Genomic DNA, 18063 nt, shown 5'->3' with positions numbered 1-18063 from the left:
TAAAATGGTAAAACAGTAATTAAAAAATTTAACAAATTTACTAATTAAAGTGAATGATAGATAGAGAATTTAGTTTTTTGAAATTTAAAAGAGGAAAACTTGCCATATCATCAATCCTTGGGTGGGAAATAGTCATTTGGCCAAACATAAATAACAAAGAAGCCCTCAAAGCCAATCTTATTGATGTCCTCTCCTCAGTATCACTGGATACACTAACAAAAGCATGGATACTAAATTCCAGCAGTGCCACCAGTAAATTTCTCAAAATAAATGGTAAGGTTAAACACCAACATCACAAAAACTTCCATATCATTTTAATCAATTTCATTAAACACATTGCACTTTAATTGACAAGAAGGTCCATAATTCAATTTCAGAGGCAATAAGAACTTGTACACAACATTTGGTCCAGAATATATCTACTTAATGCATCATTAACAAAAAATTCTGGTTTAGTCTCTATTTAATTATCTAAGATATTTGAACATTATGCTAGGCAAAAGGGTGACAAATATTATCGGCCTTATCACTCATTTCCTGCTTCTTCTTTCTCTTTATTCCCCTCATCTGTGATATGGAAGCCTTCGATCTTACGAGAAACCTCTTCTGCAGTTACCTTAACCTTTCCAAGTGAACCATTTGCTGATACGGCTTCAGTATCATCATGAGTCAAAGGGCCTGTCTGAGATATTCTAATGGTTCCATCCTCGGATCCTCAGGCATATGATTCTCCTCCCGGTGAAAAGCGCACACAGTGTACAGGACCGTGGTGGCCTTTATTGCATGCTGTATCCAGACAAAAATTAGTAACAAAAAAAATAACGATACGTAAAAATGATTTTGCATACGACAATAATTGACAAAATGTAGCATTTAAATTTTATTTTCGCAGGTAGACTGTATATTGAAGAACATACCTATCTCATCACCAGTGTGGAAATCAAAAACACGAATCCACATATCTTCTCCCCCAGCAATGAACTTATTCCCGTACTTTGGTTCCAATGAAGCTGATTCTATTGTGCATGGCATGTTGTAGCTCTTAACAAGCCCAAAACTGGGGAAAGAATAAATAATATTAAACAGGACAAGATGGAAACCTGGGTAAAGAAAATAGTCAATCTGGTCTAAAACTTACTGATTTGCATCCCTGAAAATGAATCTCCACACATTTCCGTTCTCTTTTCCTGTTAAAATAAAATAAGGGACCATGTAAAAAACAAGCACTTAGCTTTACAGGTGAAAAATACTAAAAACTGTTAAAACTGTTGGAAAATTAGGTGAAAGTTGACAAAGTTCATATGACTTGCAGAATGTTTCAATATTAAACTTTGTGAAGTTCATGAAGAGGCAATGCAGGATATAGGAATGAATTTATAGTTGATAAACACTTCTCATTCATCGGAGCTCCCTATTGACATCAGTATTGCATGTAAATTCTCACAACAGAACATCTAAAGTCTCCATCTTAATCAACACTACAACAACATATTGACATTGAATTCTCAAACAGGAAGAATGGAATTATGCTATATCTACAACTACCGAAGAAGTACGTGTCCAAGAAAGCCATCAAAATACCTTTTTTATCGGCCATCTGCACAAGTGAAAGATTCTGCAATACTAGTTGGTCTTGCTGGGATACTAACTTAGCCGTCTTCTAGGTCCATATAACTTATGTCCTTCCCTTCAGCTTCCTGCCAGTCCTTCACCATTTGGTTCAAGGGTAGGCTGTAATCGATGCCACAATAATCTTCTGGATCATCATACAACGGTTTCCATTTTTCAACAGGTGGTGCTAGTATATTCACGGGATGCCCCATGTCTGGCCGTTGACTGGGTTCCCTTGTGGTGCAGTGTCCAGTAAGTTCAACAATAGTGCAGATACTTTCAAATGTTTCATCTTTCACATCTAAGGCCCTGTCAATAACAGCCCTCAGCTTCTCTTTGTCCGATTTTATGATCCAGAACCATGCAGCCAAGTACTGGCTTTCCTCGGGCCTGTCCTCATCAAGAGCCATCAATCCCATCAAGAGCTCCATTAACACAACCCCAAAACTGAAAACATCAGTTTTTGTTGTGATCGTTCCCGTCACTAAATTCAATTAGAACATGAAAGTTAATTTTAGTGCAATACTATCCTAAATAAAATTGGACGATAAGGAATTTAGATGATCACATAAATATTCCTATATTTTACCAAATTAAGAAAAATACATCTAGAAATACTTAACCTTCTGATGTGGTTGGCTACCAAGCTCGGTGAATTATTGCCTGAGGCTGTTAACCTGTTTCTGTATATGCAATTTAAGTTGTTTTAGAAAAATTCTGATACTTTTGTGGAGCAAATGGCAATTACTCTTGTAAGTCTAAAAACATTACTGATTTCTCACCAGCGTGTTCTGGCAGTACTTACATATTTGTCAAGATATTAAACAAAATTACATCTATCTATATCAAGTACCAGTTTAAGACATGAAAAAAAGACTTAAAAAAATGGTTACCAGCATAATCTGGTGCCAAGCATCCGAAAGTCCCAGCAAGCCTTGTGACGACAGATTTCTCACCATCAGGAGCAAGTTTCACCAACCCAAAGTCCGAAACTTTTGCTCTGAAGTCATCCCCAAGTAAGATATTTGAAAATTTAAGATCTCTATGTATGAAACTTTGGTGAGCTAGAGTGTGAAGATACTCCATCCCTCTGGCAACATCTAAGGCAATATTTAGCCTCCTTTTCCAAGAGAGAGGCTCCAAGTTTAAGCTCTTCCAGTGGAACAGATGCTTACTTAGAGCTCCTTGAGCCATATACTCATAAACAAGAATTCTGTCATAGCTTTCAATGGAATAACCCAACAAAGATACCAAATGACGATGTCGGACCTCTGAAAGAACGGCTATCTCAGCCTGGAACTCATCCAGGGCTTTGCCGCTAATGACACCAGCTTCCATTCTTTTCATAGCTATTTTAGTTCCATCATCCAGCTCTCCCTTGTAAACTACACGAAAACCGCCACAGCCGAGCTCATTCTCTGAAGCAAAATTCTTAGTCACATTTCGAAGAACTTGAACTGATATTACCAGATTTCCAGCTTCAATGACATGAGAGTCACCAATCCCACTAAAGTTTATACAAGCAGGACCACTCCCAGTTACTGTTGAAGTGCTTCCATTAGCGACAACAATCCTAACCTTATTATCTGAATCAGATGGATCTCTTGGGTAAATTACAAGAGAACTTGGAGCCTGCAAGGTGTCTTTTCTGTTCTTACGGCAATAGATGTATAAAGGAACTGCCAGAAGAACAACTACTGCAACACTAACAACCGGAGCTACAATCGCTACCAAAACAGCTCTTTTGGAGCCTTTTGGTTTGGTTGGTTCAGCTGAAGAACTTGCAGCACCAAAATTTGAGCCTTTGGTTGGAGCAGATGAGTTGTCGGATAAACCCGAACTCCTAAATGGACTACCTCTGGGAACTGTCCTAGACTGATTCATATTCAATAAAGGATTCCCTTCTATAACTTGATGCACAGAATCACTAAATTTAGGCAGCCGAGGGGAAATGTTGTTTCCACTGAGATCCAACAATGCTAAGTATTTCAAACTAGTCCAGTTCATTGGAATAGCACCCCTAAGATTCTTTGACTGAAGTCTAATCTGAGTAAGGGAATCTAACTTTGCAACTGAAGGACTTAATGTACCACTAAGATTACTACCAGGCAAATTCAAAACATTAAACTTATTATTGTGATCACAACCCAATCCAAACCGTGTGCAAGGATTATTGCCAGACCATGAAGCAACAAGCCTCTGAGGGTAATTTAACCCATCAAGGATCTCGATAAGAGCTACAACTTCCAGGGCGCAAGGCCCTGGAGTCGGTAGACAGAATGAATTTGAATTAAAAGAAGACTTATTTGCACCAAACTTAGCGATTGGACCCATTAACATGTTATTGTTCAAATCTAAATTGTCTAATGGCATACTTGCTAAGCTTGGAGGAATAAGGCCAACAAGTTTGTTACTATTTAAATTAAGATCTTTCAAGGCAGTTAAATTACCAATATTTTCTGGAATTTTTCCTATGAACTGGTTCCCATGAAGCCAAAGAGTCTGAAGTGAAACAATATTGGCCACCACATCAATTGGACCACTCAATCCACCACCTTGTTGATCATTCAGCCAAAGATTCACCAAGTTCAAGTCTTTAAAGCTCGCTGGAATTTCACCTGACAAACTGTTTCCTGAAAGTTTCAAGTTTTGCAAAGAAGAAAGCCCTCCAAGAAAATCTGGCAAATGACCAACCAAATTACAATTCATACAAGAAAGATTAGACAATTGTACTGAATCTTTCAACCCCTCAGGAAAAGACCACCCTGTAGTAGCATTAAAATTGTTATCATCCAATGCCAAGCTCTCCAAACTCACAAGACCATCAAAAAAATCTCCAGGAATGGAATCAAATTCATTATTGTCTAAATATGCATACTTCAGACTTGACAAGCCACTAAAATTTGGCAACTTCCCATTAAACTGATTCTTTTGCAAACCAAGATTTTCTAGCTTGGAGAGCTGGTTCAGGTTCTGAGGCAAAGGCCCTTTCAACCTAACACTCTGAACTTGAATCTGAGTAACCCTTGAATTAGCACAGAACACACGTTTCCAACTTGGAGGGCCACAAGGGTCACCATTTTCAGGCCACTGCAAGAGCTCTGGAATCTCCAAGTTCTTCTTAAACTGGTTCAGGATATCAACATCTCCAGGGTCAGTGAAACTTAAAACAGGTGTCAAAACTAAGAAAACCAGTGACAAAACAAGCTGAATTCCCATTCTAAATCTGTGGTTTTGTTTCTGCTTTAACAAAATGGTTGTGAGAAAAACAGCACAACCATTTGAAAACAATTACACAGAACAAAAGCTAGCTATAAAAGAGCTTCATTTCACTTCCAATGGCTACTCCTCAAAATACCCACCTGAAATCTTGCATGCAGAATGGAAACTTGAGCACACAACACAGAATTTTCGGATCACATAAACACTGTAGAGATAGAGTGAGAGAAGTTAAAAAAACAAACCATAGTAAAAGAACTCTGTTCTTTCTCATTGTATATCTAAACAGATAACACAAAATATTACAAAATATATATATATATATATATATATATATATATATATATATATATATATATTAAAGCTGTAAGGTTCAGGAACATTAAAGGCGGATTTGTGATGAGAAATTGCCAACAAAGAGATTAAAAATATAAAAATTTTCACATTAAAGGCAACATTCTAAAGTATTTTTATTATTAATTTCTTACTGTTATGAAATTAATTTAACAAAACAAGAAAGATACAGAAATGAAAAGGGAGAATTGGGAAGAAAGGAGAACAGAGCAAAGCAATGAAATTGATTTTCGGATGATCAATTACAAAGGGTGAGGGGGGGTATTTATAGCAAAATTGGCCACCCTTTAGTCAATTCTTCAACGCCACAAGTTCAAGGCATTTAATGCCTTCCCATTTCTTTTGGCTAAGTCAAGGCATGTGGTGGCCAAGTCAAAAGCATGTGGTTTGACTTGCTTTGGTGGGAAGCCACCTGGCTTTGTAACACTCCCCCTTGGATTTCCACCACTTACAGATAATTATATTAACTTTGCTAAGAAAAAACCTAGTGGGATAAAAACCAAAGCAAAGGAACATAATTATAAAATGTCCTGTAAGTTGGCGTTGGACGTGCTTAAACTGCCTCATTAAAAACCTTACTAGGAAAACCCAGTGGGACAAAACCTAGTGAAGGAAAAAAGAGTACAGTGCACCTTTTGTCCAATATTGGATAAGCTTCAAAATTTTGCCTGATGAACGCTCCCCCTGATGAACGCTCCCCCTCTTTGTAGTAGGATTAACTTGGTTGCTTGTTGAGCCGTCGCATACCGATGTTATACACTAACTTCTCAAATGTTGATGTCGGTAGTGTCTTAGTGAACAAATCTGCAAGATTCTCACTGGATCTGATTTGCTTGACATCAATCTTTTTACTCTGCTGGAGCTCATGAGTGTAAAAGAACTTCGGTGAGATATGTTTGGTTCTGTCTCCTTTGATGTACCCACCTCTAATTTGGGCTATACATGCTGCATTGTCTTCATATAATATGGAAGGAGTGTCTATTGTAGAAGGAAGACTGCATGCATTCTGAATATGATGGATGACAGACCGTAACCATATACATTCTCGGCTGGCTTCATGGAGAGCTAAAATTTCTGAATGATTTGAAGAAGTTGCAACCAAGGTCTGCTTGGTGGAACGCCATGATATAGCTGTGTCATTATAAGTGAAAACATATCCTGTTTGTGAACGGGCCTTATGGGGGTCAGAAAGATAACCAGCATCTGCATATCCAACCAAACTAGGATTTTTAGGGGATTTGACAGAATATAATAATCCCAAATCTCTAGTTCCACAAAGATAACGGAGTATATGTTTGATTCCGTTCCAATGGCGACGGGTTGGTGCAGAGCTAAATCGAGCCAATAAATTAACTGCGAAGGATATATCCGGTCTCGTGCATTGGGCCAAATATAATAAGGCTCCAATGGCATTAAGATATGATACTTCAGGACCAAGTATCTTTTCATCTTCTTCTTTAGGACGAAATGGGTCCTTTTTTGGATCAAGAGACCGAACAACCATTGGGGTGCTCAAAGGATAAGCGCTATCCATATTAAAGCGTTTTAATAATTTTTCAATATACGCTGCTTGATGGATAAGTATTCCATTTGAATTGTGCTCGATCTGCAGGCCGAGACAATATTTTGTTTTCCCCAAATCCTTCATCTCAAATTCTTTTTTCAGATATTCAGCAGTTTTTGAGAGCTCTTCAGGAGTCCCAATTAAATTCATATCATCAACATAAACTGCTACAATAGCAAATCCCGATTCTGACCTTCTTATAAAGACACATGGGCATATAGGGTCATTCACATAACCCTCATTTTTCAAATATTCACTAAGGCGATTGTACCACATACGTCCGGATTGTTTTAATCCGTACAATGATCGTTGTAATTTAATTGAGTACAAGCCTCTTGAATTGACACTTTTTGCTTCAGGCAATTTGTATCCTTCAGGGAGTTTCATGTAAATTTCAGCGTCTAAATTTCCATACAAATAAGCAGTAACTACGTCCATTAGACGCATATCCAGTCCTTCAGAGACTGTTAAACTAATTAAATATCTGAATGTAATTATATCCATCACAGGTGCATATATTTCATCAAAGTCTATACCGGGCCTTTGGGAAAAACCTTGGGCTACAAGCCTGGCTTTATATCTAGCAATTTCATTTTTCTCATTTCTTTTTCTCACAAATACCCATTTATATCCAACGGGTTGTACGTCTTGAGGTGTTGGAACTACAGGCCCAAACACTTGACGTTTTGCTAGGGAAGCTAATTCTGTTTGAATTGCTTCTTCCCATTTAGGCCAATCATGTCTTTGTTTACATTCAGCCACAGTACGTGGTTCAAAATCATCATCATTCAGAATTTCAGTAGCTACTGCAAATGAGAATATATCATCAACTATAATTGTTTCACGATTCCACATTTCTTGTGTATGAACATAATTTAAAGATATTTCAATATTCTCATTTTCCTGTTCTTCAGGATTTTGTACCACTTCAGGGGTTTGTGCCACTTCAGGGGCTTGTGCCACTTCAGGGGCTTGAGTCTCTTCAGGGACTATAACCTCTTCTGGAGGAATATTTGTTTGATTATTTGCCTTTCTTTTTCGAGGAACAGTGTCCTTCGATCCAACAGGTCTACCACGCTTCTGGCGTGAAGTAGATGGATCAGTCACGGCTCGAATGGACTGTTCAGTAGTCACATTGATTCTTGCTGGTGTATTAGCAGCTGGAACATGTGATCTTGTCACTTTTGCTGTATCAACAAATGCATCAGGCATTTGGTTGGCAATAATTTGTAATCGCACTATCCTTTGCACTTCAGTTTCACTTTGGGATGTGCGAGGATCTAAATGAGACATGGTAGGTACATACCAATTAAGTTCATGCCTAACTTCAGGAGGCATTTTCTTTTCCCCTAAAGATGGGAAAGTTGTCTCATCAAAGTGACAATCTGCAAACCGTGCAGTAAAAAGATCACCTGTTAATGGTTCCAGGTACCTGATAATGGATGGTGAATTATATCCAACATATATTCCCAAACGACGTTGGGGTCCCATTTTTGTGCGTTGAGGGGACGCAATAGGGACATATACAGCACAACCAAAAATTCTCAAATGAGATACATCAGGTTGGTGACCAAGAACCAATTGTAGGGGAGAATATTGATGATAAGAAGAAGGTCGCAAGCGAATTAATGCTGCAGCATGTAATATAGCATGTCCCCACATAGAAGTAGGTAATTCACTTTTTAATAATAAAGTACGTGCAATTACCTGGAGTCGTTTGATAAGAGACTCAGCTAATCCATTCTGTGTGTGGACATGCGGGACTGGATGTTCAACCTCAATCCCCATAGACATGCAATAATCATCAAATGTTTTGGATGTAAATTCACCAGCATTATCTAGCCGTATTGACTTGATCGAATGATCTGCGAAATGCGCCTTTAATTTGATAATTTGTGCTAACAGTTTAGCAAATGCAACATTTCGAGTAGGCAATAAACAAACATGAGACCATCGTGCAGATGCATCAATTAAGACCATAAAATAACGAAATGGCCCACTTGGTGGATGAATGGGTCCACATATATCCCCTTGAATCCTTTGCAGGAATGATGGGGATTCACCTCCAATTTTGGAGGGAGATGGTCTTATTACTAATTTGCCTTGAGTACAGGCGGTGCAGAATTGTTCACTAGACAATAAAATTTTATGATTCTGTAATGTATGTCCATGTGAATTTTCAACAATCCTACGCATCATTGTAGATCCTGGGTGGCCTAAACGATCATGCCAAAGCATAAATGCTTTTGGATCAACGAACTTCTGGTTCGATACTGCGTAGGTCTCAATTGCCTTTATGGTTGTATAATACAATCCAGATGATAAAGCAGGCAATTTTTCTAGTATAAGCCTTCTTCCGGAGGCATTACTAGTTATACAGATGAATTCTGCACCATTTTCACTCATGGTTTCAAGATGATAACCATTTTTTCTTATATCTTTAAAACTTAGTAGATTTCTTCTGGATCTACTTGAATATAATGCATCATTGATGCTTAATTTGGTCTCATTGTTTAACATAATTGTGGCTCTTCCGGAGCCTTCTATCAGATCAATTGATCCTGATATGGTGGTTACTTTAGCTTCAATTAATGCTAAAGATAAGAAAAATTTCTTTTCATTAAGAATTGTGTGCGTTGTTGCACTGTCCACCAAACATATGTCTCCCACATCAGCTTTTGAAGTCAACGCTTCAATTTTGGAGTCCATTTCCTTTCATTTAAAAATTACGTTAGTTATAACATACACAAAATATTGAAAGGAAGAGAACATGACCATAAAATATAAAATAATATGCATGACTCCAAAATAAATATATATGATGGATTTAATTATAAAAATTTTGGGCATTTCATACTCATAATAACTACTTCTGGTAGTTGCGTTCACTTCAGGGAACGATGTATAACAAGAAAATATTAATTCAGAATTTCTTTTCTGATATTGCTACTACAGGAGCAAAAATAAAATGTGGGGAATATTTTATTTTCCACATTCAAGAAAAGATTCTGAATAGTACTAAATTGCTCCACAAATTTAATGGATTTATTATTATATCCATATTTCGGCTTGCAATCCTTCAGGGATATGATGCCGAAAAATAATAGCCTTGTATTTATCCTTCTGGGATATTTTAGTTAGTTTTTCAAGGCTCACAAATTTTAGGTGGAGACTCATGTAAAAAGCCCATTTAATATTATCCATCTAAATTTGGGAATTTCAGGTTCAATTATTGTCATATTTACAAAACAGCTGATTTTGTAGGAGAAATATTGGGATTAATTTTGGAAGCTTCAGGTCCATATATTATCCCATATATACAAAACTTCTGGTATTGTAATTAATATTTACAATATTATAATATATATTCTGATTATGTTTTGGACTTCAAGTCCATAATTTTCACACTTTATGCAAACTTCAGGTTGCAAAGGTGATATCATTATTAAAATAAAGACTTTGATGAAACTGGGGACTTCCGGCCCATATTTATGAAACTAGGGACTTCCGGCCCATAAACATGTATTCTCATGATTTTACAAACTTCAAGTTGTAAATCGTAAAACTCGGGACTTCGGGCCCATATATATGATTTTCTCACGATTTTACAAGCTTCAGGTTGTAAATCGGATATAAATAAAAATAAATATTCAAATAAATAAAGATGCGAATAAATAAATATTCAAATAAATAGAATACAATAAAAATAAACATTTAAATAATATCAAGACTTCTGGTCCAGATTCTTGGTTTTGTAAGCTTCAGGTTACAAATAATATTTATGACTTCAGGTCACAAATTTATAATTTCGTAAACTTCGGGTTACGAATAATATTCAGGATTTCAGATCCAGATTCATGATATTCAGGACTGCAGGTCCAGATTCATAATTTTGTAAACTTCAAGTTACAAATAGGATTCAGAACTTCAGGTTCAGATTTATGATATTCCAGACTTCAGGTCTACATTCAAGAGTTTCAGAACTTCAGGTCCAAATTTACAATTTTGCAAACTTCGGGTTGCAAATCTTGTATAATTATAAAGAAAAATTAAGCAGAAATATAACATAAATTAAAAAGCAACTGGGACATCACAACTGGGATATCCGCATTTATAATATTTAAGCAGCATAACAGCATAATAATAAGATATTATATACCTGAGCTGATCGTGCTGATAACGTGTTATGAAATTAATTTAACAAAACAAGAAAGATACAGAAATGAAAAGGGAGAATTGGGAAGAAAGGAGAACAGAGCAAAGCAATGAAATTGATTTTCGGATGATCAATTACAAAGGGTGAGGGGGGGTATTTATAGCAAAATTGGCCACCCTTTAGTCAATTCTTCAACGCCACAAGTTCAAGGCATTTAATGCCTTCCCATTTCTTTTGGCTAAGTCAAGGCATGTGGTGGCCAAGTCAAAAGCATGTGGTTTGACTTGCTTTGGTGGGAAGCCACCTGGCTTTGTAACACTCCCCCTTGGATTTCCACCACTTACAGATAATTATATTAACTTTGCTAAGAAAAAACCCAGTGGGATAAAAACCAAAGCAAAGGAACATAATTACAAAAAGGGACAATCTGATCTCACATTCACTTTCTCTTTTTATACAATTTTTAGGGCAAAATTATTCTTTCTTATTGGGTGAGCCATGCTTGGTGGTGCAAAGCTGGCTTCTAATTGGGGCAAAAGCCATGGCCAAAAATGGGGTCATGATTCATTTGATAAGGTTTCCTTTTTAACCTTGAGTCTAAAGATAAAGATAATAATTTTGACATAATTTTAAGAGTCTTAATCTTCCCTGCCCTATTAGAGAGAAAATTTTTTGATAAAAATATGAAAAAGGGTGGGGATAAAAAAAAAAAACTCTGTGATTAGGGACAAAGATATGTATGTCCCTTCCCCTCTCTAATATATTTATTTAAAATACTAATGTATCTTTATAGTTTTAGATTATTTATATTTTTCAAATTTATTTAGTTTTTTGTTGTACATATTAAAGTGATTAATATATTATATTTGTGACATTTAAAATAGTGGATTGGTTTTAATTTTATTTAATTTTCTTATTTAATATATTTATATTATGTTTAGAAGGTACAAATAGGAGATTTTTCCTTGCGGATACAAGGAGGGGAGTTTTCCCCGTATGGACGGGAAAGGGATGGAGAGGAGATTTTTCTTTGAGGGAGGGAACGGGGGAATTATTTTCATCCTTATAATGAAAACAAGCTAGGGATAAAGATTAATATCCCTTATAAGGATGGGGACGGCGACAGGCAATCCCCTCCCCACCTCTCCTCGTTGTCATCCCTATCTAAAGATTCAAAAGTTTTAAGGCCCATTTAATTTTGGCCAAATGACAATTCTCCACCTAGGGATTGTTGAAATGATAGATCTGTATTTATTTGTCAAATTTAAATATTAATTTTAACAGTCAAAGAGTATTTATATTATTTTTTAAAATATTATTATTAAAGTGTATTGTGAGATGTCAATGTTATTTTTTAAAAATGTGTTAATAGTAAATGAATATTTTCCCTCTCTTTGTTTGTAAAATTATCATATTTACCCTATATATTTTGAAAACATAATATAACCTTAATAATTTATAATATTACATTTATATATCTTATTTATTGTGTATTTTGGGGGACATAACTATCAATTTTGAAACTATGAAAAGATATATTAAAATTTTAAAATTTTAAAAACCACTCCAAACTTTTTTCAATTTTCAAAAAACCCTTTAAAATTTTCATTAACACCCCTAATATTTTCAAAAAATAAAAATTTTCTCAAATATATGATTATATGTAATTAACACCCTTATATATATTTGAATTACTTTTTTATTATTTTTAATTGAAATTAATATAAATTAGGGTATTCAATTTTTTAATAAAATTTTGGGAGTAAAATGCTACTTAGGTCAAGGGTTTTTTGATTTTGTTAATAATCTTACAAAAAAAATAAACATAATTTGTCAAAAAACTTAACAGATTGTGGGAAATTGACTTTTCACACTTAGTGGATGTGAACAGTCAGTTCATCAAACCTATTTCATTTTTAGGATGTGTTTAGTTTGAGTAATATTTTATTATCAAAAAGAAATATTAGCTTGAAGATAGATTATCTAGAAGATTATTGAGTATAAATTATTACTATATTTGATAAAAATGTATATGTATAAATAATTATTATGTTTTGTTAGAAATATTAAAAGAATAAAAATATATTATTTTACTTAAATATCCTAGGATATAATTATTATAAAATATATTTCATGTTAGTTGTTATACTAATTGAAAATAAAAGTATTTTTGTTATAAAAATTAATAAATAATTAAATAATTATAATAAATTAAAAATTACTTTGATAATATTTTAGTACCGAAGGTGGAAGTGGTATTTAAATTATCTGTCACATCACCATTGGTAATTGAAGATTGTCAGAATTTTTTATGACTTAACAAATCAAACAAACTAATATTGATTATAAAAAATATATTATCAAAATAATCTTTTAATACTTAAACCAAACAATCCCTTAGTTTTTTATTCCAATCTTTAACAAACTTTTTTACTATTCTCTTTGGTTAATGCAATATTAATTAGTAAATTCTGATTGTAAAAATGGGAATTTTACAAAGAGCATGGTATGGGCAAATTAGTGTGAACTTTTTCTTAAACCTAAATTGCCTTGTAATGGATAAGTTAGCTAAGTAGCAAAATGGCAATATGAAACATTTTCCTTGTTTGTCTTCAATCTTTGTTTATCATTGAAGAAATAAGTGTCGTTTAGATATAGTTATCGAGAGAATAATCCCATACCTATTTGATTATCTAATATCTAAACTAATAAATGAATCCAAATCTTGAAACTAATGAAAGAACTTTTTTTTCATATTTACCTTTATAATATATGAAAACTAGTATTAAATTCAAGTTAAACTTATTTAAGATCAAAAATAAATTTGACCCAAATAAACTTAATTCAAGTGAACTTAAACTTAAACTTGAACTTGACAGTTAAAAACTTTCAAGTTTGAACTTTAAGGGTGTTTGGTTAGTTGAATTTGTGAGTTTAGAAAATTTCAGTTCAAATCAAATAAAACGACGCTATTTTAATTAATAAGTATTTTAGGGTATCGTTTTAATCATTTTTTGCTAACTATGATATCAAACTAAATTTTAAACTTAGCTCTAACTCGGACTCAATCTCAACTCCTTTTAAACTAGTTGAACTTGAATAACTTTTTGGTGAGCTCAGTAAGCTCAAGGTTAGCTTTACTTAAGTCAACCATAATTTGAGCTTGACTTAATTTGAATCTAACGGTAGAGGGATTTTTATTATTTTCAAAACCCTAAAGGTATTTTTGGTTATTTTATCATATCTTCAGGGGTTAATGGAATTAACTCTATTATAAATTACTATTTATTTATTTTTAAATCGACGGAGAAATGTTTTTGTTAATTAATCATTAGTACGTCGAGAAACCTTTGATCTGCTGGCCCAAAAAATTGGGCTTATTGCTTTTGAAAAGTGACCCATTTAATGGCCAGCCCATTTTGCACCGACCCGCGGTTTTAAATGTAAACCGACTCAAACGGCAACGTTTTGACTTCTCCTTCAAAAATCAAACCCTAAGAGAGGGTTTTTCTCCGTAAGCTCAACTTTGATATATTACTCTGACTTAAGGAGGGGATTTTGCCGAACGTGCTGTCAACATGGTTCGTTTTTTTTTTTCAATTTCTGATACGTAAATGCTAATTTTAGTTTGAATCGAATGGAATTGATTTTTTTTTTTAAATTTTTGTTGAAACAGCCGCAAGGAGATTACATAGAGCTTCATCGGAAGCGACATGGCTACCGACTGGATCATTTTGAGCGCAAACGCAAGAAAGAGGCGCGTGAAGTTCACAAGCGTTCTGAAATTGCCCAGAAGGTTTTCTTAACTTCATGTGTTTCTTTTCCCCCCTAAATTTTCATATTTATTATCTGAATTTCTTTAAATTTTTCATTTTTGTCTGTCTTTTCAGTCTCTGGGTATTAAGGGCAAGATGTTTGCTAAGAAACGATATGCTGAGAAGGCTCTCATGAAGAAAACGTGAGTGTTATATAGATATGTTTATTATACTCCAATTATGCATATAAAAAAAAAAAAATACTCCACTTTTGAGTAGACTAGTTTTATTAGTGTGATAAATTCAAGCATACTGAACGCTAAACTATCTTATAAATGTAGTGAATTTGCAGTGTTGAACCTGAAATTTCATGTGAATGTGTGATGCTAAAGGGATTGCATTGCTTTTATTTTTAAAAGCTATTAAGGCACATGGATCAAATGGGAGATTCTATGAAAAGTATTAGTCGAATGATTACTAGCGTGTTAAATAATTTTTTACTAGAAGTTTGAGTTGATTTTCATTACTATGTTTGAATGTTTGACCCCTTCATCTCTCACTATGCGTGTATTAAACACATTTATTCATTTGATCATATTAGTCTCTAGATTTACACTAAGTATTCTGTTTGGTTGAGTTTCCTAGCGATTTATAATACTATGTTGCTTTAGAATCAATAAATAATTCTTGGGGATAAACAGATTGGCTATGCATGAAGAGTCATCAAGTCGAAGAAAGGTGGATGATAATGTTCACGAGGGAGCTGTTCCAGCTTATTTGCTTGATCGAGAGAACACGACAAGAGCTAAGGCAAGTTGTTGATGCATATTAATCAATGCAGATTTATGATTGTAAATGTCCACATTGCTGTTAAATTGTACATTTTGTTGTTTTAGGTTCTGAGCAACACTATAAAACAAAAAAGAAAAGAGAAAGCTGGAAAATGGGAGGTACCTCTACCCAAGGTAAGTTGAAAATTCTACTTCTTGCTTCAGCGTCTCCACTTTAGCTCCCTTGGTTTTATTTTTCACCTCTACATTTATTTTCTTTGCTCATATGGGAGGTATGTTGATCCTTTCTGGCTATTCTTGACTTGTTTTAACTAAAAGTGTTTTCTCTTCAGGTTAGGCCTGTGGCAGAAGATGAAATGTTTAAAGTGATCAGAACTGGTAAACGAAGAAGTAAGTATTATAATATTTAATAGAAACTGCAAATATAAATATTACGGTTGTTTGATATGATTAAAGTTTGAACATTGCAAAGTGAATTTGTGGTGGCTAAATATAAAATCTTGGTTTTTGGATATTGGCTTGTAGATATTACGTAGTCAGAGTGACGTGTTTATAGAATTGATTTATGCAAGCAGCATATATGACGTTCTTGAGGCCAATTCTTTTGCTTTCTAGTTTGTATTTTTGTATATATTATGGTGAATTATTTGCCCTGTAAGTTTTTTAACCTTATATCTCTATAATCACTGACAGTTACTGCCTGGTTTTTTCCTTTGCAGCCAAGCAGTGGAAGAGGATGGTCACTAAGGCCACATTTGTTGGACCAGGTTTTACAAGAAAACCTCCAAAGTATGAGCGGTTTATTCGCCCATCAGGGTTGCGTTTTACAAAAGCTCATGTGACTCATCCTGAACTCAAATGCACCTTCAACCTTGAGATCATTGGAGTGAAGAAAAATCCTAATGGTCCAATGTATACTTCTCTGGGTGTTATGACTAAGGGAACAATCATCGAGGTAAATAGATAATGAGACATTATAATCAGATTTAAATTTTGTAGCTTCTTCATAATGTATTCTTATTCTGAATTACAGGTCAACGTCAGTGAATTGGGTCTGGTCACTCCAGCTGGAAAAGTCGTGTGGGGTAAAATTCCGTTCTAAATTTCTGACACATGAACTGGTATTGGTGTTAGCTTTCTCCAGTACAACATTTTCTTATTTATAATTTGTTGATGGATGCAGGGAAATATGCTCAAGTGACAAATAACCCAGAGAATGATGGCTGTATAAATGCAGTTTTGCTTGTATAAGAGAGTATTATTGAGAAGGCTTAATATGGGCCGATGCATGTGTTTATGAAGACCTATTCCTAACTCCTCTTTTTCTCTTATCAAAGAGGTCGCCAGTTCTAATTGTAACAAGAGCTAAACATTATATATCCCTGTAATGGATGTTTCAATTTTGTTCTGTGGTAAATTTTTTAACTCTGCTTTCAAATTTTAATTAAGGCCAGAGGATTTATTCCCACCTAAAGTATGCTATTATCTCAAAGTTTCTCCTATTAATTTTGAAAATCTCATTTACCTACCAATAAATAGTTAAAATTAACAAAATTGTAACATTTTAAAATTTTATCTCTTTTTCTCTCATAAATGGCCTAAGTTTTCAATTTATTGACAAAATGATGTCAATTTATTCAATAATAGGCAAATGATATTATTTTGACAATTGTTTGATATAATTTGAATTGAGACACAAGTTAAATTCAAATAAAATTAAAAAATTATCTGGTTTGTAAGTTGAACTGGGCAAAACACTCTCTAGCTTGAGTTTAAATCGATTTAAAAACAAGTTGTCTCTCTTGGCTTAAACTCAGTTTAAATTTGAACTAAATGAATTCGGATTGAGTCTAACAACATTAAGCCAACTTTTAAGATAGAGTTAATTCAATTCAAATCTAACCCTAACTGAGTTAAACCAGCTTGATTAAATCAAGTGACTAGAATATCATAAACAAATTCACCTTCTTTAAAGAATTTTCATCTTCTTTAACGTCTTTTTTGAAAATTATTTTTTTTATCATCTCTAATAATTCTTCTTTTCTCTAACATTTTTCTAAGGGGGTGTTTGGTTTGGGTAATGTTTTATTACCAAAATAGAAAGATTACATTGAAGATAGATTACTTAGAAGATTATTGGGTATAAATGATAACTATGTTTGATAAAATTTGGTAGGTATAAATAATTATTGTGTTTGGTTAAAGGTAATAAAAGATTACCAGTAAATTATTTTACTTAAATACCCTTGAATATAATTATTTTTAAATATTTTTTATATTATTTGTCATATTAATTAAAAATAAATTTATTTTTATCTAAAAAAATTAATAAATAATAATACAATTATAATAAACTCAAGATTACCTCAGTAATCTTTAAATACCTAAGGTGAAGGTGGTAATCAGATTACCATCTATATTACCTGTCACGTCAGCATTGATAATAAAAGATTACTGTAATATTTTATTACTGACAAACCAAACAAGGGAATAAAATATAGATTATCAAGGTAATCTTAAAAACCCCCAACCAAATGCCCCTAACAGTTCTTTGATGAACTTTTCGTCAATCAAGCAAATTAAAATCAATCTCAAATTAGTTATTTTCAAATT

The 18063-nt window shown here is 33.9% G+C and overlaps 3 protein-coding genes across 3 annotated transcripts; 1 reads left to right on the top strand and 2 right to left on the bottom strand.

Moving 5' to 3' along the window:
* Positions 1-294: 294 nt before the first annotated feature.
* LOC123228363 (serine-threonine kinase receptor-associated protein-like) lies at positions 295-1239 on the bottom strand. The gene is made up of 3 exons (XM_044653738.1): positions 1139-1239; positions 918-1057; positions 295-786 (listed from the first exon to the last, which is right to left on the bottom strand). The coding sequence occupies exons 1-3, from the start codon at positions 1210-1212 to the stop codon at positions 716-718; spliced, it is 285 nt and encodes a 94-aa protein (XP_044509673.1). The 5' UTR covers positions 1213-1239; the 3' UTR covers positions 295-715.
* Positions 1240-1568: 329 nt separating this feature from the next.
* Positions 1569-5083, bottom strand: LOC123228398 (receptor-like kinase TMK3). The gene is made up of 2 exons (XM_044653793.1): positions 2505-5083; positions 1569-2095 (listed from the first exon to the last, which is right to left on the bottom strand). Exons 1-2 carry the CDS (start codon positions 4828-4830, stop codon positions 1650-1652), a joined length of 2772 nt encoding a protein of 923 aa, XP_044509728.1. The 5' UTR covers positions 4831-5083; the 3' UTR covers positions 1569-1649.
* Positions 5084-14369: 9286 nt separating this feature from the next.
* On the top strand, positions 14370-16918 carry LOC123227142 (ribosome biogenesis protein NSA2 homolog). Its single transcript, XM_044651828.1, has 9 exons — positions 14370-14485; positions 14581-14700; positions 14795-14862; positions 15361-15469; positions 15556-15624; positions 15783-15840; positions 16170-16405; positions 16484-16535; positions 16634-16918. The coding sequence occupies exons 1-9, from the start codon at positions 14483-14485 to the stop codon at positions 16699-16701; spliced, it is 783 nt and encodes a 260-aa protein (XP_044507763.1). The 5' UTR covers positions 14370-14482; the 3' UTR covers positions 16702-16918.
* Positions 16919-18063: the final 1145 nt, after the last annotated feature.

Source organism: Mangifera indica, chromosome 10 (genome assembly GCF_011075055.1).
Source record: "Mangifera indica cultivar Alphonso chromosome 10, CATAS_Mindica_2.1, whole genome shotgun sequence".
Classification (NCBI taxonomy): Eukaryota; Viridiplantae; Streptophyta; class Magnoliopsida; order Sapindales; family Anacardiaceae; genus Mangifera; species Mangifera indica.
This window is presented reverse-complemented; position numbering and strand designations above follow the sequence as displayed.

Coding starts and splice junctions, on each gene's coding strand:
- LOC123228398 (XM_044653793.1), bottom strand. CDS start 4,830: ATGGGAATTCAGCTTGTTTTGTCACTGGTTTTCTTAGTTTTGACACCT. Junction 2,096..2,504: donor CTTGGCACCAGATTATGCTG/GTAACCATTTTT, acceptor AATTGAATTTAG/TGACGGGAACGATCACAACA.
- LOC123228363 (XM_044653738.1), bottom strand. CDS start 1,212: ATGGTCCCTTATTTTATTTTAACAGGAAAAGAGAACGGAAATGTGTGG. Junction 1,058..1,138: donor ATTTTCAGGGATGCAAATCA/GTAAGTTTTAGA, acceptor TTCTTTCCCCAG/TTTTGGGCTTGTTAAGAGCT. Junction 787..917: donor CCACACTGGTGATGAGATAG/GTATGTTCTTCA, acceptor GTCTGGATACAG/CATGCAATAAAGGCCACCAC.
- LOC123227142 (XM_044651828.1), top strand. Junction 14,863..15,360: donor AAGGCTCTCATGAAGAAAAC/GTGAGTGTTATA, acceptor GGGGATAAACAG/ATTGGCTATGCATGAAGAGT. Junction 16,406..16,483: donor CTAAGGGAACAATCATCGAG/GTAAATAGATAA, acceptor TCTGAATTACAG/GTCAACGTCAGTGAATTGGG.